General features: G+C 50.6%; 2 protein-coding genes across 4 annotated transcripts in view; both read left to right on the top strand.

The window, feature by feature from the left end:
- LOC130861077 (uncharacterized) overlaps positions 1-15,694 on the top strand; it is a 55,199-nt gene extending 39,505 nt beyond the window's left edge. Inside the window, 5 exon segments of the mRNA XM_057749566.1 lie at positions 1,150-1,257; positions 7,863-7,959; positions 9,586-9,649; positions 10,611-10,742; positions 15,332-15,694. Of these exon segments, the coding sequence (XP_057605549.1) occupies positions 1,150-1,257; positions 7,863-7,959; positions 9,586-9,649; positions 10,611-10,742; positions 15,332-15,694 (764 nt within the window).
- Positions 15,695-16,117: 423 nt separating this feature from the next.
- Positions 16,118-26,282, top strand: part of CHST12 (carbohydrate sulfotransferase 12) — a 40,661-nt gene continuing 30,496 nt past the window's right edge. Inside the window, exon 1 of one of the 3 annotated variants that reach the window (XR_009055575.1) lies at positions 16,118-16,153. The gene's annotated coding sequence lies outside the window, so the exon portion shown is untranslated. Of the gene's footprint in view, positions 16,154-17,087; positions 17,128-26,282 lie in introns of those variants that run through there. The other 2 variants (XM_057750293.1, XM_057750294.1) reach the window with 2 other exon arrangements.

The following is a 26,282-nucleotide window of genomic DNA, read 5'->3' as shown; positions in this document are numbered from 1 at the left end:
CGTGGACGCCAGGGCAGAGCAGGTGTGTTGCTTCATTTATCATCCTCAATAGCCCTACCGAATAGGTGCCCATTTCACAGAAGGATAAACCCGGAACAGAGAGGAGGACAGAACTCGCAGGCCACACACACACCTGTGGGGGCCGCCCGGCCCACTGCACCCTATGAGGCAGGTCCCCCCTAACCCAGCTCGCTCGGGGAGGGGAAACGGTCTGAGACCCTTCGGAAGAGAGGTTGGATTCCTCTACGTGAGGAAACGTCCCCCCTCCCAGTTACATGGGAGCAGCTCAGTTAACGTCCAGGGCAGCTTAGGGTTTGGGTTCCTAAAGCGGAGGCTGCAGAGGGCGGGTGGGTCACAGACCAAACCCAGCCCCGAGCCGGGAGGAGCCTGGTCGACGAGCAGCACCTTGTAAGATGCTGCGAAATAAATGCAAACGTGCGGCTCCTCTTATAAGAGGAAAGTCTGCAGCCAGACGCCGCCTCCTTGCCGCCTTCAGCTCCTGACTCAGCGAGCCTCCCGCGGCTGCGCCATTTCAAACTGCGCATCCTCGGCAGAGGGGCTGCAGGTGGAGCTTCTGTTTTTGTTCACCGTCCTGCCCCTGGGGGGGGCTAGAGGCTCTGTGAGCGCAGGGCTGTTGGTCTCAGTCACTCCTTTGTGCCCAATACTTACAGCAGATGCTCAGTAAATAGCAGCTGAATGGACAGATGAAGGAATGAATGAATGGATGGGTGGGGGTGACCGGGAGCAGAGACCTGGGGAAGTGGCCACCTGACTGGACCCTGGAAGAGACCCCCTTCTCTCCCCTCCACCCCTCCCTTGCTTCTTTCCTATTGATGGGTACGTCTGATTAAACTGTTCAGCGAACCCAGAAAATCCTCACTGCCATGTCAAGGCCCCTGAGAGCAGGGAGGGAACAGAAGGAGGAAGGAGGGAAGAGTCTGGTTGAGGAGAAGGGAGTGGGGAACATTCCAGAAAGGCCTGAGCTCAGGAGCTCACGGAAACAACCCCTCACAGGGCTGTGGGAGAACAAACGAGGTAACTTCAGTAAAGAGGCGGTGCATCAAACACTCATTACTCAATTCATCCCCAGGATTCAGTGGGTGGTCCCTGAAAATAATAATATTCTCTTCTCTCCGGTCAACTGTTTAGATGAAAACACGTTCCACACACCGGACGTCAGCGTCACCTTCCCCAGCGCCACCTGGCAGAGCAGCACAGGCCCAAGCCGGGCCCCGCTCCTGCCCCGGGACATCCGAGGTCAGTGCCTGTCCCCCCAGACACACGCGCCCTCATCTGTCAGGGCAGTAAAAGCAGAGCAGGAGTACCTCAGACGTGACCACTCACCACACGCCCTGTCACTGGTGGGCTGTGATGTCACTGCACCTGGACTTCAGACCTGACCTGACTGCTCAACACACAACACAAACCCGTGAGGGCTGACACCAGGACACACTTACCTAACACGTGACCCGTCGCCACATCCCCTCACCTGAGGAGGTGGAGACAACGGCGAACCTGTACCTCAGACGTGACCGATACCACGTGCCCCTCACCAGGGGAGACTGTGACAGCAGTGCGTGAGAACCTCACACGTGACTCATACCACAGGCTCCTTCACCTGAGGAGATATGACTGCATTGCACCTGTACCTCAGACATGACAGTTCACCACATGTCGCCTCACCTGAGGAGGTTGTGACAGTATGCACGTGTCCCTTACACATGATGGTTCACCACACGCCCTGCCTGAGGAGGCTCAGACAGCAGTGCATGAGTACTTCAGACGTGACTGATATCAAACGCTTCTATACCTGAGGAGGCTGTGGGAACATGCAGTGTCCCTCAGACGTGATCAGTCCTCACATCACATCTACCTAGTCATGACCAATACCACATGCCCCCACACCAGTGGAGCTGTGACATCAGTGCATGAGTATCTCAGACGTGACAGTTCCCCAACGTCCCCTCACCTGCGGTGGTGTGACAGCCTGCATGTATACCTCACGTGACCGATACCACACACACCTTCAACTGGGGAGGCTATGGTAGCGGTACACCTGTCCCTTAGACGTAACCCGTCACCATGTGTCTCCTCACTTGAGGGGGCTGCAACCGCTTGCACGTGTACCTAAGACATGAGAGATCACCACATGCCTCTCACTGCAGTGGAGCAGTGACAGCAGTGCATGAGTACCTCAGACGTGACAGTTCAGACAAGTCCCCTCACCTGAGGTGGTGTGACACCACGAACCCGTCCACCAGACGTGGTGGATATGACACAACCCTTCACCTGTGAAGGCAGTGACAGCAGTGAATGTGCCCACAGACATGACCCCTTAAACAAAAGTCTTCTTACCTGAAAAGGCTGTGACAGAGTGCAATTGTAGCTCCGATGTGACCGATACCACAGGGCCCATCACCTAAGGAGGATGTGACAGCATGTACATGTCCTTCCGAAGTGACCAGTCACCACGTTTCCTCATTTGAGGAGGCTGTGACCACAGGCATGGGTACCTCAGACGTGACCGATATCAAAAGCTTCTTCACCTGACGAGGCTGTTACAGCATTGCACGTGATTCTCACACATGACCAGTCACCATACGTCTCCTCACCTGATGAGGCTGTTACAGTATTGCAAGAGGAGCTCACACGTGATGAGTCAACTGTGTCTCCTACTTAAGGAGGCTGTGACTGTATGCACATTTACCAGACCTGATGGATATAAAAGGCTTCTTCGCCTGAGGAGTCTGTCACAACACGCACCTTTACCTCAGATATCACTGATACCACAGTTCTCCTCACCTGAGGAGGCTGAGAGAGCTTGCACATTTACCTCAGACATGACTGATGTCAAGTTTCCTTACCTGATGAGGCTGTTACAGCATTGCACATGACTCTCAGACATGACCAGTCAACATAAGTCTCTTCACTTGAGGAGTCTGTTACAGCATTGCATGTGTAGGTCTCCTCACTTAAGGAGGCTGTGGCAGCATGCACCTTTACCTCAGACCTAACCGATACAAAGGCTTTTCACCTGAGGAGTCTGTGATAGCATGGCCATTTACCTCAGAACTGACTGATACCACAGGCCTCTTCACCTGAGGACTGCACAATTACCTCAGACCTGACAAATCACCACACGTCTCCTCCCTGAAGGAGGATGTGGCCGCATGCACATTTACCTCAGACCTGACCAATATAAAAGGCTTTTCACCTAAGGAGGCTGTGAGAGCAGTGTACAGATCCCTCAAATGTGACCAGTCACAACAAGACTCCTCACCTGAGGAGTCTGTGACAGCATGCCCATTTACCTCAGAACTGACCCATCACCACTTCTCCTCACCTCTGGATTCGGTGACAACATGCATATTTACCTCAAATATTACCAATACCACAAGTCCCCTCACCTGAGGAGGCTATTACTGAATAGCAGGTATTCTTCTAACGTGACCAGTTACCACAGGTCTCCTCACTTAAGGAGGCTATCACTGAATTGCATGTGTTCCTCTCACGTGACCAATCACCATGTGTTCCTCACTTGAGCAAGCTGAGAGAACATGCACATTTACCTCAGAACCGACTGATACCACAGGCCCCTTCACCTGAGGAATGCACATTTACCTCAGACAAATCACCACACATCTCACTTAAGGAGGCTGTGGCAGCATGTATCTATACCTCAGACCTGACTGATGTGAAAGGTTTTTCACCTGAGGAGGCACATATATCCCTCAAATGTGCCCAGTCACCACTGGTCCCCTCACCTGAGGAGGCTATTACTGAATTACACATGTTCCTCACACAAAACCAGTCACCACGTGTCTCCTCACTTGAGGATGCTGAGAGCTTGCACATTTTTCTTAGACAGACCGATACCATCGTTTGCCTCGCCTGAGGAGGCTGTGAGCAGCATGCACCTTTACCTCAGACCTGACCGATATAAAAGGCTTTTCACCTGGGCAGGCTGTGAGAGCAGTGCACATATCGCTCAAATGTGACCAGTCACAACATGCCTCCTCACCTGAGGAGTCTGTGACAGCATGCACATTTACCTCAGATATGAGCGATACCACCGTTCCCCTCACCTGGGGAGCCTCGGCAGAATTGTATGTGTTCCTCAAACATGACCAGTTACCACGGGTCTCCTCACTTCAGGAGGCTGAGAGAACATGCACATTTACCTCGGCTGTGATTCATATCAATCAAAAGATTCCTCACCTGACGAGCTGTGACAGCATTGCATATAGCTCACTCGTGACAACTTAATAGGCTGTGACAGTATGCGCATTTACCCCAGACTTGATGGATACAAAAGGCTTCTTCACCTGAGGACTGTGTCACAGGTCTCCTCACTTGAGAAGGCTAGGAGAGCATGCACATTACCTCAGACCTGACAGATATAAGAGGCTTTTCACGTGAGGAGGCTGTGAGAGCAGTGTACACATCTCTCAAATGTGCCCAGTCACCACGTGTCTCCTCACCTGAGGAATTTGTGACAGTAAGCACATTTACCTTAGATAGGAACTAAGGTCCACTCACTGAGGAGGCTATTAATGAATAGGATGTGTTCCTCAAAGGGGACCAGTCACCAAGTGTTTCCTCACTTGAGGAGACTGAGAGAACATGCATATTAACCTCAGATGTGACCCATTCAAAAGATTCCCCACCTGCTCAGGCTGTGACAGCATTGCATGTAGTTCACTGTGACCACAAGTCACCACAGGTCTCCTCACTTAAGAGACTACAACAGTATGCACATTTACCTCAGATAGGACCAACACCACAGGTCCCCTCCCCTGTGGAGGCTAATACTGAATTGGATGTGTTCCTAAAATGTGGCCAGTCACCCCGTGTCTCCTTACCTGAGGAGGCTCTGACAGAATTGAACATGATCTTTAAACGTGACCCGTCACTAAATTGCTCCTCATTTGACGAGTCTGAGAGAGCATGTACATTTACCTCACCAGGCCAATACCAAAGGTCCCCTCACCTGAGGAGGCTGTGACAGAATCACACGTGTACCTCAAATGTGACCTGCCACCACGTCTCCTCATTTGACCAGCACCACGTGTCTCTTACTCGAGGAGGCTGAGAGAACTTGCACATTTACCTTAGTCAAACCGATACCATAAGTTCCCTCACCTGAGGAGGCTGTGAACAGCATGCACACTTACCTCAGACCTGATGCATATAAAAGGTTTCTTCACCTGAGGAGGCTGTGACAGTATGCACATTTTTCTCAGACCTGACCAATCAACACACTTTTCCTCACCTGAGGAGGCTTTCACAGAATTGCACATTTTCCTCAAATGTGACAGTCTTTACCTGTCTCCTCACTTGAGGAGGCTGGGAGAGCATGCACATTTACCTCAGGCAGACTGACACCACAGGCCCCTTCATGTGTGGAGGCTTTGAGAGTAGTGCACACATCCCTCCAATGTGACAAGTCAGCATGTGTCTCCTCACCTGTGGAGTCTGTGACAGCAAGAATATTTATCTCAGAGTTGTCTGATACCACAGTCCCCTTAAACTGTGAGTCTGTGATATCAGTGTACATGTCCCTTTGTCACAACTAGTCACCACGTTTCCTCACTTGTGGAGGCTGCACAGTATGCACTTTTACCTCACAGGTAACTGCTCACCACACTCCTGTCAACTGTGGAGCTGTGATAGCAGTGCATGTGTAAGTTAGACATGAGCGCTCATGACACCTTCCCTCACCTGAGGAGGCTGTTACAGCATTGCACGTGAACCACACACGTGACCTTTCACCACATGCCCCCTTACCAGGACAGAAGTGCATGTGTACTCAGACAAGACAGTCCACACATCTCCTCACCTGAGGTGGTGTACAGCATGCACCTGTAACTCAGAGTGGAGTGACATCACACGCCCCTTCTGCTGAGGAGGCCATGACAGCAGTCCCCGTGTTTCTCAGACATGAGTGCTCATCGCACGTCCCTTCATCTGTCACGGGAAGGGCAGTAGTGCACATACCTCCTATGCGACTCATCTTGATTCAATAGCCATTTTGGCCACAGACTACCTAAGTGGATAGCACAGGTCTAGAAACTGACCAAAATCATGCTGCCCTGTTCTTTACTCAAAAGCAAGTTTGCTTGTTTTATTTAACTTCTCGCCAAATCTCTTCCTAGCAGATTTGTAATTTTCCACGTTTGCTAGCCTATCATGAAATTACAAGTTTATCATAATATTGTGTGTCCTGCGTATTAACCTTAAAACACGAGACACATAGTTGTCACTGGGCCAATAGCCCTCCATTTCTTCTTCTTCCCCCTTCTTTTATTGTCTTGTTTTTATATCTTGAAGCAAGAACACCCATATGTCTGGGTATCTGGTCAATCCCAGTGATGATTTAAGTCACATTAGCACCCACACTCATGTCATTCTCTCCTGAGCTTGTGAGGCCCATGTTGCCTGAATCCTTTCTGGGAACAGAAAACTCCCTCTGACATTGTGACACCATTTTCTCACTACTGACCTAACATACAACCAAGCTGTCTGTAACGATGTACATAAATTAATATTCGGCTTAAAGACCACGAGGAATTGCCGGCCCTGCACAGGAAGTTCTTCCTTATGTCTAATCCTGATCCCTCTTGCTGTACCTCTAAGCCATTCCTTTATGTTACTGTTTCAGAAAAGCTTAAGAGCTTCTCATTATATGCCCATCTTTTTTTTTTAATTTTTATTGGGGTATAATTGATTTACAATGTTGTGTTAGTTTCAAGTGTACAGCAAAGTGAATCAGTTATACATATACATATATCCACTCTTCTTTTTTTAAGATTCTTTTCTCATTAGGACATTACAGAGTACTGAGTAGAGTTCCCTGTGCTATACAGTAGGTCCTTATTAGTTATCAATTTCATATATAGTAGTGTGTGTATGCCATTCCCAATCTTCCAATTTATCCCCCCCCCGCCCCGGTAACCATAAGTTTATTTTCTATATCTGTAACTCTATTTTAGTTTGTAGATAAGTTCATTTGCAGCCTTTATTTAGATTCCATATATAAGCAATATCATATGATATTTATCTTTCTCTGACTTCACTCAGTATGAGAATCTCTAGGTCCATCCATGTTGCTGCAAATGGCATTATTTTGTTCTTTTTAATGGCTAAGTAGTATTCCATTGTATATATGTACCACATTTTCTTTATCCATTCATCTGTCTGTGGACACTTAGGTTGCTTCCATGTCCTGGCTATTGTGAATAGCTGCTATGAACACAGGGGTGCATGTATCTTTTCAAATTATGGTTTTCTCCACACATATGCCCAGGAGTGGGATTACTGGGTCATATGGTAGGCATATTTTTAGTTTTCTAAAGCACCTCCATACTGTTCTCCACAGTTGGCTGTACCAGTTTGTATGCCCTTTTCTAAGGGTTCTTGGGGAAAGGATGTCAAAGGTGTATACTGGCTACAACCTTGGGGCGAGAAGCTGCCAGACCAGAGCAGGCTGAGTAACCGCCAACTGCACACAGCTGATTTAAACAACGTTCCTTTAAATGTGAAGGATGGGAAACATTCCACAAGGATTCCCTTGTCCTAAGGGCGTGTGTTCACCACAGTGAAGAACGTGGCTGAAGGGGTTCTAGGGGACAGGCCTGGTGTTGTGAGAGGAGCAGAGGCCAGGCCAGACTTGGACGCAAGGCCCCAGGTCAGAGAGGTGAAGTCCCACAGGGCGCAGGAGTTGGCTGGGGCGGGGGTAAGGCTGGAAGGGGGAGGAGTCCACGCTGGTCTTCAACTGAGTCTGGCAGGAGACTGAGGCCAGGGCCAGGCATCCCCACCAGCTGGGACTCTGGCTTTGCTCTAAAGTCTTCCCGTCCCCCCAGGGTCTACAGACAGCGCAGGCCGATGTCACAGCCCACTGCCCCCCTGCCAGCCCCGCTGGCACGCGGCCGGCAGCGCCAAGAGGCCAAGAAGACCAAAGTAAAGATGGCACAGACACACAGCGGTGAACAGGCCAGAGAGAACGATCTCAGCCACTGGGGTCTCTCTGCCCCGAAGCTGGATTTGAGACAGGAGCTCTGGCAGGGGCACTTCAGGGGGCAGCCCGTCCCAAGCCCAGCTTCCTGCAGCCCTTGGCACCCGACCTGGTGGCTGCCTCCCCAGCCACCTTCGGCAGAGGGGGCCCTTCCCAAAGACCTCAGGCCTTTTTTGGGCCATTCCCGATCAGGGGGCTCTTCCCAGGACCACCCCATGCCGTGGTTTCTGCTCTGGTAGCACATTCTCTGTTGGCTGGGACACCAGGGTACCGCCCCCCAGGTCAGGCTCAGGCCGAGGAAGCCGCTGGGGTTACCTGAGTGACTGCTGGCGGGCGGCAGGGGAGACCGTGCCCCCAACCGCCATGTCATAGTTGAGGTTCTCCAGACAAAGAGAACCAAAGGGGGGTGTGTGTGTGCGCGTGTGTACACAAAACAGGGAGGGAAAGAGAGAGATTTACTTGAAGAAACTGGCTCACGTGATTGCGGGAGCCAGCACATGAGAAATCTGCAGGGGCGGCTGGAGCCCCGGGGGCGCTGACGCTGCAGCCTGGGGTGTGGAGGACGTCTGCAGCCCAGTTCCCGCTTCAGGGCTCCCCCAGGCGACCTCAGTCTTTTGTCTCTTTCTGCCGTCAAAGGATTGGATGAGGCCCACCCGCATTATGGAGGGTCACCTGCTTTACTCAGAGTCTAGTTGCTGACTTAAAAATTAATCTCATCTGAAAAATACCTTCCCAGCAACATCTAGACTGATGTTTGACCAGCCATCTGGATGCCGCGGGCCTGGCCAGGTGGACGTGCACAACGGACGCTCTTGCTCCACAGGCCCCAGCCCGCTGCAGAGGGACCCTGGTCCCTGCACACCTGGGCTCCCAAGGAGACACAAGAGCGCTCTCCACTTCCCATGACCAACCCACCCCTCCGCGTTCCCACGTGCCCCTCACCCCCAGGACGGCAGAGGGGACACATTGCTAACTGTTGGGAACGAGACAGAATCGTCAGGGGACATGAAACCAGCCCTGTAAACAAGGAACCCAAAAGCTGAGTCTCCATTTGCATTAGGATTGTATAAGCTTCGGTCATTTTTTCAAGCCAGAAAAAAATAAAACAAAAAAACCGGAAAACCTCTGAGCGCCTCCCCGTGGGAGCTGCATCATCGCCTTCCGCTGCGCTTTTGGCACCGGCTGTAGTTTTCAAACCGGTGCCGCCCCCACCCCTCACTTTCAGGGGCCCCTTGTTTGGAGGCTGTGGCATCAGCCACACCCCCACTGGCAGGAGCCACCCTGGGCGGAGCACGTCGGGGACCGGAGGTGGCGGGCTTCATGTCTCAGGGCCCTGGTCGGAGGCGGGGCGTCTTTGCCCTGGGGTGTGCCTGGCATGTGGCGGGCACCCCACAAGTGTGCAGACGGCACACAGGGTGCCGTGGCCTGGCCTCCTCCTCATCATGCCTGCCGTCAAGGGAGACTATGCAAGGGGCTTCCTCGAAGCCATGTCTTCCTCTCTGGAGGAGCGTGTGGAGGTGGGGTGGTGGGTCCCGTTTACCTTAAGGGGCCTTGCTGCCTGCTTTCTGCAGATCTGCTGTGTGGGCACCGTCCACTGCCCACTTCCCACGCCTGGGGGGAAGTGTCAAGGCCGCAGTGGGGAGGGACGCCTTCTGCTCTCCTGTCCTGGCCCCAGATCCTGGGAAGGGCAGAAATTGCTGACTGCACCATTTATCTGCCCTCTTTCTTCCATGACACTAGAACCCCACCTTTTAGCTGACCACAGCTCCCAGAATACTCTATTTCCTAGCCTCCTTTGCAGCTGTGTGTGGCCACATGACTAAGTTCTGATCAATGGGATATAGGGCAGAAGTGGCTGCTTCCAGGACTCTTTACCATAAAGGATAATGAGCACGTTCCTCTTGCCTCTTTTCTTCTTCACTTCCTCAGTCCTGCTGCCTGGAATTTGAATGTGATGGCTAGAACTCTAGCCACCATCTTGGGGCCACGAGGGCAAAGGCACACCCTACAGAGGATGGAGTGGGAAGGTGGAAGGAGCCTGGGTGCTTGGGGAGCAGAGATGTCTCTCAGCATTGTCATCACATCCTACCACCAGATGTTAACCTGAGAGAGAAAGAGACACCCATCCGAAGCCACTGTGGTGGCCGCACCTCACCCCAAGTGACACACGAGGGGAAGCTCAGGCAGTTGGCAAGTCCTGGCCGGAGAAGATCCTGGTGCTTTTGTGGGGTCACAGCAGGGGATTAGAGATGGCAGCCTGGTGGCATGAGGCATGCAGGTCGGATACAGCCCCCAAGTTGTCCCTGGGGTGGCGAGAAAGGACAGCAGAAACTTCCAGTGTTTCTACACCCTGTCTTGAGTCGGGTGAGAAAGTTGGCCAGAAAGAGAGCTGGTGGACCTCGGGGTGGGGGGTCTTCACCCTGAGGCTGCAGCGTGGCCCACGCATTAGAAGTTGCAAACGTGTCTTTCCCAAATTAGCCACACGTGCAAACCTGGGCTCACCAGGCAGGCGTTGTGGAGCTGTTAGTTCTCTTGACCAAATCTGTGGTATCAAATTGCCTTCAGCGGCCCTACCCTGAACCTCCTCCTCCCCCAGCCCGCGCACGAGGGGTGCCTGCTGGGCAGCCGCCTTGGCGTGGCCGCCCCACCCTGCGCCGGGGGCTGTGGCCACAGCTGCAGCTCTGGAGCCCTGGCACCGCTCTCTGAGCTTCGGGGTCTCCCTTGTGCAGTGAGGATATGTAGAGACTGAGCCCTGCAGGTGGCAGGCTGCATTCCATGCTTCCTTATGCGTAGGACAAAGTCAGGGAGGCTCAGCATTATGCTTGAAAGCCTCTCACATCACCTGCATGGCACTGCACTCATTCTATTTGAAAGCCTGGCCCTTTAAGTTAATGCAGCAAACGTGACTCAGGAAGGCAGCAGAGAAGGTACGGGCGTTGCCACAACTTTGAGAGAACTAGCAGGTGCTATCAGGGACTGGCACTTTGACCGAGGACGTGTGATGACCTCTGAACTGCCCCCCGCCTGCCTGCGGCATGGGCCCTGTCCTAGGACCTCACCGGGGTCCTGGCATCTTGTACAGGGTAGAGGCTGAATGGGCCAACGAGGTGACTCCACCGGAAATGTCCTGTGATTATCACTGTGGTTGTTCTGAGGCTTCATTGCAAGAGAACAGTGATGGACAAGGAAGAAGAGCCCTCTGGCAAAGGTGGAGAGGACTAGCGGGGTTTTCCTGAGGAGGAGAGGCAGAGGGTCTGGGTGGCCCACTTGCAGGAGGTGAGCTCCCCAACTCGGAGGTGTGCAAGCAGGGTGAGCCCCCTTATTGAGAGAGTCTTGTTGGTGACAGAAGCCAGCAGGTGGCAGAAGGTTTAATATCAGCCAGGCTCCTTCCTGAGAACAGGTCATTCTAATTCCACGAGGAGGCTTGTCCTTTCTGATTTTGCATAGATCATCCCGTATGTGGACCATCCAGACTCAGCCTCCTCCCCAGGGGTCCCCAGGCTTCCTCTCCGTACCCCCCAGGTAGCCCTGAGCATATGGATTTGGGATGCCGGGTTTTGCTCTTCCAGCTTCTCAAGCCAGACCAGGCTTCCCTCCCCACTCCCTTTGGGGGCTCCTGCTGCCCCCAGAATGAACTGTAGCCTCTGCGGCATCTGACCCCTGCTGGCCATTCCAGCGGCCAGGACGGTAAAGCAGAAGGTGGCAGAGAGAGTTTGCCAGTATTGGGGTGTGGGGGGAGGTGCACGGACTTGGCTGGGTGGACCCTGGGTTGATAGCAGCCACTTACCACACTCCTGACGCTCACATCTCCAGCCTGCATCCCTTTCAAGATGCAAACATGCAACTGTCTCCCTGACGGGTGTGCTGTCACTGCGCACAGAATACCAAGTTCACAAATTTGCTCCCCAAACTGTTCTCCTCTGGGTATAGTGGCACCACCACCCGCTGAAATGCCCACCTAGAAATTGGGCATCACCCTCGACCCCTCTCTCCCCTTCTCCCTCCATCAGTCTACCCTCTCCACTCTACCCCTCTTTCCCAAATCATCCTCTTCCCCGCCCCCCCCATCTTCTTTCTTACCACCACCAAAGCCTAAGGCACCATCATCCACTTTGGGACCACGGCAGTACTTCCCAGCTGGTCTCCCAACAGAAATGCTGTTGGTGCTGGCACTTTGCACACACCGTCTCTCTCATTGTGTGTAACCGCTGTAGGAGGCAGGGGTCATTATTTCAAGCCTCATACAAGTAAGGAAACTGAAGCTCAGAGAGGCTGGGAGACCTGCCGCGGTCATACTGCTGCGTTGTAATTGCCTCGGAGTCTGGTGGGGGGTTGCCGAGCTGTCCTGCATCACTCCACACCTCCCACAAGACATCTGAAACAGAAACACGCCAGTGAGATAGGCTGGGGCTGAGGATGCACAAGCTCAGGTTAATCAGGAAGATTCATCTGTCTGTTCTCCTGGATTTTCTTATCATCTGCAAAAAGGTGAGTTGAATGTGCAATTCTCCTACCTCTCCTCCTCCTCCTCCTCCTCCTCCTGCGTCTTTTTCCTACCCTGCTGATGCTCACAAGGATTCAGCACCCACAAGTAATCAGAATCTCCCAGCCGCTTCTCACAGGGCAGCTGCTTCTCACAGGGCAGCCGCTTCTCACAGGGGCAGCTGACACTTCCTGGCCCAAGCCACGGTTATTTCTATCTTTTTTCTGTTGCAACACTGGTTATGAAAGCAGAAATAGTCGTCGTTGGTATGGGACATCATGATAACTCAAACTAAGTCATGGAGTCTGGGCCAGGCTGTGGTCAGCCCCGGGGAGTCTGTGGCCTTTGCAGAGGGGCCCAGGGGTCCTGAGGGTGAGCCACAGCCAATGACATTGCAGTGGGAAAGGTGGCCAGCCGGGGTCCACCACCTTGAAGTAGCTCAGACACTAGAGGAGGGGAGCTGAAAGTCACAGTGGACAGGAGCTGGTCTGCTCACAGGTCCCTCATAGCAGGTGCCCTTCCGGTCAAGGAGGTCACTGGGGTGCAGTGGAGCTCTGGCTCTGGCTTCTGGTCCCAACTCTGTCACTTCCACAGCTGTGTGTCTTTGGCTAGTTGGTTAACTTCTCTGAGCCTCTGCTACCCTCTATGTAAATGAGGAGGTAATACGTAGCTATTTCAGGGAGGGTAAGTAAAAATGTAGGTTGCTCATGTAAGAACTGGTTTTTCTTTTAATTGAGGTGAAACTGACTTAAGCTAAAACCAGCCCTTTTAAAGCGGCATTTAGTACATTCGCAATGTGCAACCACCACCTCTTATCTGGTTCCAAAATATTTCATCATCCCAAAAGGGGGCCTGACCCCATTCTGAATTTGCTTCCCTTTCCTTATCCCCCCTCCCAGGGAAGGGTGGTCTTTATCTCAGCTCCAGGTCCAGCTGAGACCCTCGCCAGAGTCCTGGCACCCACCCAACAGCCTTGGTGCTCTGTTCACACTCCCAAGAAGGCTTTTGCAGTGTGAGATTCTGGCTCCTGGGCACCTGAACATCTACGTAATTCAAACAAACCTTTACCAACAACCCCAGGGGCTGGGCCTGGGGATTTCATGGGAAATTCATTACAATTCACAACATGCTTTATCCTGGAAAAGGGAATGAGAAGTCTGGCTGCAATTAAACATTTACAACTTTATTTCCTGTGTCCCACTCTTATTTGACCAGAGAACCCTTTGATCTTATCAAGGGGGCACCCAGAACCCTCTCTGCAGGCCCCCATGTCAGGGGATACATTGGGAATTGCTGGCCTCGTGGAAACCTCTTGAGTGCAGGTCCTCTGGGTGAGTTCACCTTCATTATGTACCACTTCATAATTGGCAAAATCTTGGCTCGGGGAAACTACATTTTAAAAGTTTTTTTCAATGGGGGTATAATTTATATATAAGCAAAATGCATCCTTTTGAGTGTAGAGTTTTGGGAATTCTGACAAACACATACAGTCACGTAACCACCACGAAAACCACAAGATACAGACCGGTTCGGTCACGACTGAAATTTCCTCGTGGCCCTTCCCAGCCACCCCTCCGAAACCCCGAACTCCAGAAACGTCATCGAAATGGACTTGCACCTGTGTACTACGTAGAGCTTGACTTCCCTGGCTCAGCATGATGCACCCGAGGGTGGTCCGTGCTGCTGCAGCGCTGGCGCTGTCCCCTCTGCTTGCGGAGCACCAGCCAGTGTGCGGATGCACCCCAGGGCATCTGCTCGCTCACCCGTTGACGGTTTGGGGGTTGTTGCTGGTTTGGGGCAATGATGAAGAAAGGCACAAAAAAACACTCGCCTGCAGGCTTTTGTGCAAATATAAGTCTTCGTTTCTCTTAGGTAAATACCTGGGAGTGGGTTTGCTGGGTTTCATGGTAGATTTACGTTTAACTTTTTAAGAAACTGCCAAACTGGTTTTCAAAGCAGCCATGCCATTCTGCATTCCCACCAGCAATGTAGGAGAGTTCCAGCTGCTCTGCATCTTTGCCAGCACTGGGTATCCTCAGGTTTTAAAATGTTATTTCAGTTCAGTCTAATAGATACATAACAGGAAATAACATTTTAAAACAGTGTATTATGGGGCTTCCCTGGTGGCGCAGTGGTTAAGAATCCGCCTGCCAATGCAGGGGACACGGGTTCAATCCCTGGGCCAGGAAGATACCACATGCAGCAGAGCAACTAAGCCCGTGCGCCACAACTACTGAACCTGTGCTCTAGAGCCCGTGTGCCACAACGACTGAGCCCACTAGCCTTGAGCCTGTGCTCCACCACAAGGGAAGCCATCGCAATGAGAAGCCCAAGACCCGCAAGGATGAGTAGCCCCTGCTCACTGCAACCAGAGAAAGCCCGTGCGCAGCAACAAAGACCCAATGCAGCCAATAAATAAATTTATTTAAAAAATAAAGTTTATTATGTAACTTAAAAAGATTTTATTGGAGTATAGCTGCCTTACAATGTTGGGTTAGTCTCTACTGTACAGCCAAGTGAATCAGCTATACGTATACATATATCCCGTCTTTTTGGATTTCCTTCCCATTCAGGGCACCACAGAGCACTGAGTAGAGTTCCCGGTGCTATACGGTAGGTTCTCATTCGTTATCTATTTTATACATATTATGCAACTTCTGATAAATACTGTTATGGGCAAACTGTGTCCCCCTCAACAGAAGATACCTCAGAGTCCTAACCAGGCCCCCGTACCTCAGAACGTGGCCTTATTTGCAGACAGGATCTTTACAGAGGTCTAAAGTGAGGTCGTGTGGGTGCGTGCTCATCCAACGTGACTGTGTCTCTACGACAAGGAGAAACTCATCAACAGACACGGCGGCGGACGCGCACAGAGCGACACCGGCGTGAAGAGACACAGAGACGATGGCATCCACAAGGCAGGGCGCTGGCGCTGGCGACCGCTTGACCGCGGACTCCCGGCGAGGGCAGCGCCCCCGGCCTCCGGGGCGCCCCGGCTCCGGGCCCGGCGGCTGCGGGCGACGCGGCTTTCTATCGGAAGGCAGCCCCACAGCATCACCGACCGGAAGAGATCCGCGGACCAGCCGCGGACGCGGCGGCCCAAGACGCGGCTGTCCTTAGCGCCCCTCGGCCCACTCAAGACGGGTGACGACGGCGGCGTGCGGCGTGCCCTGTGCCGCGACTCTGAAGCCCAGTGACGGCGGAAGCACGACGCAGCGCGGCACCCTGCAGACGGGCTTGCAGGCAGCCCCCGAGCGGCCCAGGCGCTGGCCGTCGGCGCTCGCGCACGGGTCCGCGAGACAGCAGGTGCCGCGTAGGTGCCGGCCCGCGGGCCCCCTGCGGCTGCCGCCCCGCGCGCGGGCCTGGGGCGGCGCGCGGCACACGATTGGCTGCCGGGGAGGGGGCGGGGCTCCCGGCGGCCGGGGGCGGGGCCGCTCCGGGCTGTGCGTACGGCGCCGCCCGGCCCTGGCGGGGGAAGCCCGAGGCGGCGCGGAGGGCGCAGGCGCGCGGAGGGGGGATGCGCCTCGGTCTCCGCGGCCCCTCCGCGGGCCGCGACTTCTCGCGAGAAGAGGAGCGGGGGGCGGGGCCGGGAGGGGCGGCCTCCCGAGGGTTCCCCCGGCGTCGTGAGGCGGTAGAGGCGCGAGCGGCGGCGCGAGGTGAGGTGACAGGAGGCGAGGCGAGGCGCGGGGCGCGGGGCGACGCGAGGGGTGCGGTGGGGCGCGGGGCGGTCGTCCCGGAGGCCCGGGGCGGGTCGTGCCCCCTCAGCCGCCTGGGCAGGTCCGGCGCGGCCCCGGGCCGAGCCCCCGCGCCGTCGCTGTGTGACCTTGGCCGGGCTCGCACCGTCTCTGAGCCCCGGTGCTGCGGCCACGAGGGGGGACCTGCACGCGGCGCGGGGCGCCCGGCGCGCCGCGCATCCGCGGTGGAGCTCGCGGCTGCGGCCGGCGGCCGCCGTCGGGGCTGGTCCCCGCCCGTCTCTGGCCGCCCGGCATCGGCCCTGCGGCGGGGGCGGCGGGGGGGTCCTCCTCGCACGCCCGTCGGCTGCCCCCCGGGCGGGTCGGCGGCGTCAGCGGGGAGCCGGCGCGCGGGGTTCCGGGGAGCCCTGGGCGGGTCTCCCTGCGCGGGGACCGAGGCTGCACGCCCCGGCGCACGCGTCCCCCCACCAGCCTCTGGCCGCGGGAGCCCCGGGCCGCCGAGCGCGGAGCGGTGACTGCAGACCCGGCGGATGCGGGCGCGTCCTGGGAGAGCACCGCTCAGACGGCCCTCTGCTCCAGAGGCAGCGAGAGGGAGCCGTGTGCTAGTCGCTAACAGTAGGACTCACATCTCGCACTTGGGCTCCTAGCCACCGAGACAACTCCCGCAAGCCGTTGGCTGGAGCCGAGGTTCCGTCTGGCGCGCAGCACAAGAAGCCGTAGTGTTCCCGTGATTATTGAATTATTTGTTTTATAATTCGACGCCGGAGAGACTCAGGAGGCCCGGGATGAATGAGAATGTGGATTGGGGGCAGAGCAGATGCAAGCGCATCTTTAAGGGTCCAGGCAGGGGCAGCGGGGAAACAGCTCAGCTGGTCCTCACCTGCCCCCAGAATAGCACACAGTGTAGCCCTTCTCTGTGAACATCTGGTGTTGCGAAGGTGAGTCAGGGCTGGTGTCCGTGTGAAAAAGGAGCTATTAGGAAAACGTTAAAAAATTGAAGTGTAATTGACATAACATTGTGTAGGTTGAAGATGTGCAAAGTGTTGATTTGACATATATATTGCAACACAATTACCAGCAAAGCGTCAGCCGACACCTAGGAAATTGTTCCTGAAGGTAGGTAGCACTACTGAGTAAAGAGAGTGCCTGCATGGAAATGCATAGATGTTTAATTTTCTTGCCAGATGGTTTATAACACTTTGGGCTGATATTTTCAGCGCAGCAGTACTGTTCACTGTTAACTCAGTGTGCACCTACTTCACCATCTGAGCAAACATTGAGCCATCATTTGTAAGATGCCACGTTGGGCTGGATGCTGGTAATATGGTTAGCCCGACTATAATACCATGTGATTAGTGCTGTCATCTCAGTGTTTACAAAGTGTGAAGAAAGAGGGCGCAGCTAAACTTGTTTCTTGGTGTTGCAGAAGTTTTCCATAGTGGAGATGACATATGAGTTGGTCCTTGAGAGACGAGTGAAGTTTGAGGAGAACGTTCCAGGTGGGGGCAGCAGGATGTGTGGAGAGGTGGAAGTGACTGGGATGTTTGGGGGGAGGGAGCAGTGAGTCCCTGTGTTCGTGGTGGGATGGGGTTTCAGGATTGAAAGGGAGGCTAAGACCAGAAAGAGGTTTCTGACTGAAGGGCCTTGAATGCTCTGGCAGGGAGTTTGGACTTTTATCCTTTTGGTGAGAAGTCGTCAAGGTTCTGGGTGGGATGTGAAACATGTGTTTTAGAAAAGTAACACTCGTGAGAACAGAGGATGGATCCAGGGTATCTAAAGAGGGAGACTGAGTTGGGTACAGTTGAAGGGAGTGTGGGTCAGGACAGTGGCTGAGGGTTGAGACGGGTGTTGGGTTGAAACAAGCAGGGGAATCCACAGTGTGATGGTACATGTGGGATATGGTGAAAGGGAAGGAAAAAGGCAAAAGTAACCAAGATTTCTCACTTGGGTGCTGAGGACGGGGCTGGTACCTGAGATAAGGAATACTGGAGCATATTTGGAGAAGGAAGGGACTAAAATGCATTTGATTTTTAGACTTGAAGAATTTGCAGTATTTGTGGGCCATCCTGGATGAGATGTGCTCTTGGAGAGAAAGAATGTTTCCTGGGATGGAATCCCAGGGAATACCAGCAGGAAAGGGACAGATGGCAGAAGAGAAGCGTGTTGGACGGCTGACAGTGGAGATGCAGTTTGCTGTCATCACCACACAGTCCCCAGGGCTCATGGATGATTCTCTTCTAGAAAGGTCTCCAGGCCGAAGTGCCATTCCTGGATAATACTAAAACAGCTGCTGCTAGTTTATCTTTTTTTTTTTAACTTACATCTTTAGTTGCAGCTTTTAGATTGTTTCTTTCTTTCTTCAGCAAGTGGTGGTTTCACACCTACTTGATGGGTCTGTGGCTGCAGCCAGGGCTGATGGTTCTCCAGTCATTTGCCAGCAGATGTGCTTAATGATAACTGACTCAGTAACTCAAGGCTTCATGTAGTTAACCAAGACAGTGGTTTCTTAACTGTTTAGAGAACTTTAAAAGTATTTCAAAGGGCGGGGCTTCCTAGGTGGCGCAGTGGTTAAGAATCCGCCTGCCAATGCAGAGGTCACGGGTTCGATCCCAGCTCCAGGAAGATCCCACATGCCGCGGAGCAACTAAGTCCGTGTGCCAAAAAAAAAAAAAAAAAAAGTATTTCAAAGGGGACTAGGAAGCACCGGGTGGGGCTTAGTGGGGCAGAGCGGGTGGACCGCCGTACGGAACACAGAGGGTGAAGTGAGTGGAGACTGTTTGGCTCCCAGAACACTGTCAGTTGGTACTTTTCCTTCCAGGCAGGAGAATGGAAGAGTCTTTGAGGAAAGTGAGTAGCCTGAGAAAGGACCTAAAAATAGTGACACCAGGAGGTTCACAATCAGGAGGCCCAGCTGGATCACTCACTAATGAAATGAAGCTCATAATTAATAACCCCCTTCTAAGGCCCAAATCTCCCAAGTTCTTTTAATCCCCTTCCCCTTAAAGAGGAATAGGTAACCAAAGACAGTAAAGAAACCTCTGATTTGGAAGATAGCAATCATAACACACACTTGGAAGCAGTAGAGAGTGTGCAGGAAGAAAACTTAAAAAGCATAGTGTCACTAATACACACGTGGTGATAGAAAGTATTGCATGCAAGGGACAAGAACAGGGGACTTCCTAGGTGGTGCAGTGGTTAAGAATCTGCCTGCCAATGCAGGGGACACAGGTTCGATCCCTACTCCAGGAAGATCCCACATGCTGTGGAGCAGCTAAGCCCGTGCACCACAACTGTTGAGCCCACACTCTGGAGCCCATGAGCCACAACTATTGAGTCCATGTGCTGCAACTACTGAAGCCCACACACCTAGAGCCCGTGTTCTGCAACAAGAGAAGCCACCACAATGAGGAGCCCGTGCACCACAATGAAGAGTATCCCCTGCTCAGCGCAGCTAGAGAAAGCCGTGTGCAGCAATGAAGACCCAACACAGCCAATAAATAAAGAAATAAATTTATATAAAAAAAGACACAAGAACAGGATGCTCTCCCCTCCCTCCCCCTCAAGGAGCATTCAAAATTCCAAGAAGATAACGCATGGATATAAAAAAACACAGTGGAAGAAATTAAAAACTCAGTAGATGAAAAGGTTGAGAACTCAGGAAACAGAACAGAAAAACAAAGAGATGGAAAATGAGAAAAAAGAAAATTAAAGGGTCAGATTAGGCAATTGACAGATGAATAAGTGTTTCAGCAAGAAATAAAATGGAATAAAATCATCCACAAAATGATAAGGTAAATCCTAGAACCAAGACTTTCTGTGTTGATGGGGCCCGCTGAGAGACCAGCACTCACCTTGTCTGTTCTGTTCCCAATTTGGATGTTCAGAGTGTGGAGAGCAAGACTGTGTAGGGAGGAATACTGAGTTTCTGATAGTGACTAGCAAGAGTTTGGGAAGCAAGGAGTTTATTGAAAGTGCATCTGAAGCTGTTTCACAATTTGGATAGTGAGAGTTCACATGGAGAGAGGGATGTGCACACTCACTCCAAGGCACATTGCTGTGAAATTTCAGAACTCTGGACAAAGAAGATTGTGCTAGCTTCTAGAGAAAGAATAAAGACAGGCCACCAGCAGGTCATCACAGGATGAAGCAGAATGGCTTGGGGTCCCGTCTACAGGAACATTGGAAGCTGGGAGACAAGAGAGTGTTGCTTTCAAAATTCTGGAGGAAAATACAAGGGAGAGTCAAAAATTATCCGCACTCTGGCTGTAGAATTTGTGTTAATTAACTTTTAGAAAAGACAAATACATTGTTATTTTGACATAATCTCCTTCTTTTCAGTACACTGTCCAGCTGTCAACAAGCTTTCGTGTTCCCTCATTAAAAAATGTTTTAGGCCGAGCTGCAAGCCACAGATGCACCTCTGTCTTCATCAGAAGTGAATCTTCATCCTCGTAGGGCTGCTTTCAGGGGACCAAACAGGTGAAAGTCTGATGGAGCAAGATCAGGACTATAAGCAGGATGCTTTAACACCTCAACACGAAGTTTTTTCAGAGTGTCATCAGTGTGGGCAGACGTGTGCAGACGTGCACACCCTCAGACCAGAAAAAAAGTATTACTGCACGCTGCTCTTCTTTCCTGCAGATGACAAGCAGGGCATCCATTTTTGCTCGCACCCCAGTTACAAATGAACTGATGTAACACATTCATACCTGCACAGCAGTGACTGGGGAGACAGTAGCCTTGAACGGAAAGTGCAGATAAGACAGTGCGGCCAACAGAAGTTTTAATGTAACGAGAGTGCAGATAATTTTTGACTCACCCTCGTATTTTCCACCTTGAATTCTAAATTCAGGCAAAGGAGGATAGAATAAAGATATTTTCACACATGTTCCAAAAATTTGTCTCTCATGTATTTTATTTTTTTTAATTTTATTTATTTATTTTTTTGTGGCGCACGGGCTTAGTTGCTCCGCGGCATGTGGGATCTTCCTGGAGCAGGGATCGAACCCGTGTCCGCTGCATTGGCAGGCGGACTCCTAATCACTGCACCACCTAGGAAGCCCTCTCATGTATTTTAAAGAAGTGACTGGCAGGCATACTCTCCCACAATGAGGCGGTGAATCTGGAAAGACAGAGCTAGAAGAGACAGGATTATCCTCAGAGGAGAGGTGAAAAGAATCTGCTGGATGAGACAGAGAGGCTAGGATGCCAACCAGGCCAGGCACCAGGCATGGAGAGCACATATCTCATGACCTGAGCATCGAAGTTTCATCAAAGAGATTTTTGGGGGAAGATGAACTTGACAGGGCGCCTGATGCGCTGGAACATCTGGAGAGGAGATTTAGACAGTTGGCGGAGTTGGGGCTGTATTAGTGATTAAGTGCATAGAAAACAAAGCAAACGAAAACACAAGACTGTTAACTAGTTCCAGGGAAAATAAGCCGTTGTACATGGAAGAAAAATAATTAACGGCGTACTGCTCGGCTCAGCTGTGAGTAGCCTTTGTGCAATGATAATAATTTATGTAAACATTGAGTATTGCTCTAATTAAAATGATGATATGCCTGTCTGGAGGAAGCATGGAGATGAGAAGGGCATGGTTGTTCAAAGGGCAAGCCTGCCACTTGCCACTGTTTTGGGAAGTCAGTAGATGATGCCCAAGCAGAACCATCAGTTATCGCCCAGGGCTATTGCTTCGAGGTAGGTGGTGACACCAGAAGATTCAGCTAATAGGAATGAGGCAGAAAGGTGGAGGTGGGTCATGGGAAAGAAAGAGACTGGGGGCTGTGTTTGTAGTAAACCCCTGAGACGATTTAATCCTTTAGCATACATGTGTAACGTTGATCAAAATAAAGACAAAGCAGTAAGCTTCTGAGTCTGATGCAAGAAGAGGCCAGACTCTTGCCTGTTTTGTGTGCAGCTAGATCACTCGCCAGCTTGCTTTCTTATCAGGGAGAGTTTACTTGTTCTTGTTTCCTCTCCGTTACTGTCATCTTCCTCTGTATCCTGTCTCCTGGCTGTGGTCACATATCAGAGATTTGGTGCTTTCTTTAGCTTTTTCTTTTCTTTTAACTTGTCATAAAGGCATTTTAAAACATATCCAAAAGTAGGGATAATAGTATTCTGAACTCTTCTTTATTTATCACCCAGTCTCAGAAATTATGAAATCAGGGTCAGTCATGTTTAACTGCTGTTGTTAGCATAACAGCTCTTTATTGAGTACCTACTGTATGCCAAGCACTATTCATAGCCTTGAGGCTACAACTATGACAAACTTTGAAGGGTCAGGTACCTCCCTTCTAAAGTTTATATTCTCATGCAGATAGACCATAAGCAAATAAACCAGTGACTGTAATATCGGAGGTGATGACAGATGACATGGAGATAAGGCAGGTATGGAGGATGGGGCGTGCAGGGTGGGGAGTGATCAGGAAAGCCCTCACTGATGAGGTAAGCTTGGAGCAGAGATCAGAAGGAGGTGCCAAGTTGAGCCACAGGATTCCCTGGGTGTGTGCAGTCCAGCCAGAGGCCAGTGAACACAGGCCAGGCAGTGAAAGCCTGGTTGGTGCAGGTGATGAACAGCAAGGAGGCCATGTGGCTAGAGTAGGGCCAGTGACGGGTAGTAGAAGGGATGAGAGTGTGGAATCCCAGTCATGTAGGGCTTGTCATGGGCCATCGTAAAGATTGGAAATGGGAAGCTGTCTGACTCTAGCGATTGGGGGGTTTTGAGCAGAGCCGTGACGTGATCTGACTTTTAGTAGAATAGCTGTGGCTGTTGGGTTTAAAGTGGGTTGTATGGGCGTGAGAGCAGAGGTGGGGAGACCAGGTTGGAGGCTGTTGCAGTAATGCTGGTGAGAACTGGTGGTGGCCTCGGGGCGGGGTGCATAGAGGAGGTAGGGCAGTAGAGGGGCTGAGAGAGGTTAGGGTCTGCATATATTTTGAAGGTAAAGCCCTAATCAGGTTCATAAGCTAATTGTAGTGAAGTTTATTATCTGTTTTCCCTTGAAATAATTTCTTTGAATTGACTTAACTCTGGGAAATGAGTTGTTAATTGGATTCCAGAGTCAAATACCACGCAACAAATGTTTGAGTCTTGTGAGGAATATAGAAGATATTGTATGCTTGATCCCTGTCTCCTAAGAACTTGAAATCTAGTTTGGGAATATGGGACTGGTGTGCCTACCGTAACATCCTGCCTGCTTGTGAGGTACCGACAGAGGCTGAGACCAGGGACGAAGACACCAATATGAGCAGACAGCCATCTGTGCTGTGGGCCAGCTCTGTGGGAACCTACTTTATTTCAAAGGTCAAATTTGGGCTCGGTTTTCATTCAAGTCTTCTGGGACGGACATCAACCTTTCGTTCTCATCAATGTGACCATTTATTACTTATTTTTATTTGGATAAACTGTCAGACTTAATTCTCAGGGTTAACTGAATACACATGAAGTAATTTTATAAGCAAATAAACCCCCAGTGCTGGTGGCACAAAGTGAAATTATACCTTACAGTGGGGGTCTTAGTCCAGCAGCAAAGCGTCAGCTGCAGGGCTGAGCAACACAGGGTGCAGAGGGTAAGTGTTGAGACTACTAAGAAACTCTCCAAATTTCTGTTGACTACAGTGATGAGCCTCGCAGTGAGTTATCTGCCTTATGTGGTGTTTGCAAAGCTAGAAAAGAAGTAGGTAGTTTCTGGTTTCTTTGCCAGTAGCACAAATAAATAAAACTTGAAACGTTCTTGGACTTCTTAATGAGGGTCATGTCACTTGATTTAATGCTCAGAAGTTGGTTATTTGGACAAGTAGAAGTAAATTCTCTCTGAAATAGAGGTAATAAAAATGGGGGTGTCTAGAAAAACTAACCAATTCTGCATTAAATATTTACTGTAGAGGCTGGTAGACTGTAGTGGTTGGGAAGGTAGGCTCTCAAATCAGTTGTTCAAATGACAGCTCTGAACAGTTGTAGCTGTGTGCACTTGGGTAAGTTGCCTGGCTGCTTTGCCCTAACTTTATCACAATTACTGTGAGGATTAAATACGATATTCAAGGCCTTATAACAGCAGTCTGGAAAACATATTAGCTATTGTTGTTATTATAAAATTAATTGAAATCATACATCCTTCTTTGCTGATAACTGGCTATTGGTAGAAAGCATGAGTAATAATAAAAACAATGTTATATTTATATGATACAAATATTTGAGGGCCGGATGAAACAGAAAGATAAATAAGGCCAGTGGTTCTAAAGAACATGCTTTAGTATTTTACAAAACACTTGGCTAATGTGTTCTCGTTTTTGTCTTCTTGGTAGCTCTGGTTAGCAGAAAGACCTTGATTGTTCTTGTTTTATAGGTGAAGAATTGAAACTCAGACTTAAAGAGATATCCCAGGCCACTCAGCAGAGACTGGACTTGGCCTCAGAATTCCTTTTCTTTTCTTCTCAATCTCCAAATGTCTATGTAGGACTTAAGTGCTGGTGTTTTTATCCTGTATTGTAGAAATCAATGACAGCTAGTTAGTTCATGGCATTTATGCTGAAGAGGAAAGTTTTAGCTTCTGGAGATCGACTTAATAAGACTGCTCACATTTTTTCTCCTTGAAATCAAATGTATTGAGCTATAATTTACATGCAATAAAATGCACACATTTTACGAGTGAAGTTCCATGAATGTGGACAGATATATCCACCTGTGTAACTACCACTACAAACACTGTAATAGAACATTTCCATCACCCAAATTTCCTCCTGTCCCTTTGTAGTCTATGGTTTCTGTCACTATTTTTGCCTTTTATAATCTTTGTATAAATGAAATCCTGTGGTATGTACTCTTTTTTGTCTGGGTTCTTTTGTTTAGTGTAATATCTGTAGGACTCATCCATGTTGTTGCATGTATTGATGTGTGAGTCAGTGGTTCGTTCTTTTTTATTGTTGAGTAGTTTTCCACTGAATGAGTACTCCACAGTTTGTTTATTCATTTACTTGTTGATGGAACTCTGAGTTCTTTTCCATTTGTACCTGTTTTGAGTAAAACCACAGTGAACATTCTTGTACAGATCTTTGTGTGGACAGTTCTTTCTTTCATGGATGGTGTCTTTGGTGTTGCCTCTAAAAGGTGTCACAATACGCGAGGTCATTTAGGTTATCTTCTGTGTTACCTTTTAGGAGTTTTGTAGTTTTGCATTTTACATTTAGGTCCAGGATCCATTCTGAGTTAATTTTTGTGAAGGGAGTAAGGTCTGTGTCTAGTTTCTGTTTTTTTTAAACACGTGATGTCCAGTTGTTCTAGCACCATCTGTTGCAGAAATAGACTGCCTTTTTTTTTCCCCACAAAAAGGAAACATGTTTAATCTTACAGGACAGGACCTTGAAAAGCACAGTAGTGCAGTACAACAGCGGGCACCCAGGGGCTGGCATCACGTGGTCAGGCAGGAAGAGTTCCTGACTAGAGGAGGAGAGGAGGTGGGAGATGGTAGAGCTGGAGGATGGTCAGCAGTAGGAGATAGAGGGTGAGCTGCAGTGTCACTCACGCCCGACGTGGACGGCACAGGTGCTGGTTCTGGTTCCTTGCTGGATTCAATACTATCTACCCGCTTGATAAAACAATCCAGTGATGTCCGAGTAGTAGCTCTTTTTTTCTCATCGTAGTTGACGCGGTAGCACTGGATTGCATTCTGAACGGCTGCTGCAACCTTTGTGTACGGCTCTATGTTCAGGTCCTGTGCCTCAAAAACGAACAGTGCTCCTCAAATAAAGAAAGTCCCCTTGCCATTTCCTGTGTTGTGAATCTCTTCCGTTCTTCTGTTACTTCTTCCTCTTGTCACTCCACTCTCTCAGTTATTTTCACTTTTGAGAAATAGACTGTCTTTGCTCAATTGTATTGCCTTTGCTCCTTTGTCAAAAATAAGTTGACTCTATGGGCGTCTGTTTCTGGGCTGTTTTGTTCCGCTGATCTAATTCTCTACTCTTTTGCCAGTACCACACCATTTTGATTACTGTAGCTTTATGATAGTTCTTGAAGTCAGGCAGCATCAATCTTCCAATGTTGTTCTTCTCCTTCAATATTGTGTTGGCTAGTCTGGGTCTTTTGCCTCTACAT

The sequence above is a fragment of the Hippopotamus amphibius genome, chromosome 9 (assembly GCF_030028045.1).
Source record: "Hippopotamus amphibius kiboko isolate mHipAmp2 chromosome 9, mHipAmp2.hap2, whole genome shotgun sequence".
Taxonomy (NCBI): Eukaryota; Metazoa; Chordata; class Mammalia; order Artiodactyla; family Hippopotamidae; genus Hippopotamus; species Hippopotamus amphibius.
The sequence above is the reverse complement of the archived record's forward strand: the minus strand, read 5'-3'. Positions and strand labels throughout refer to the sequence as shown.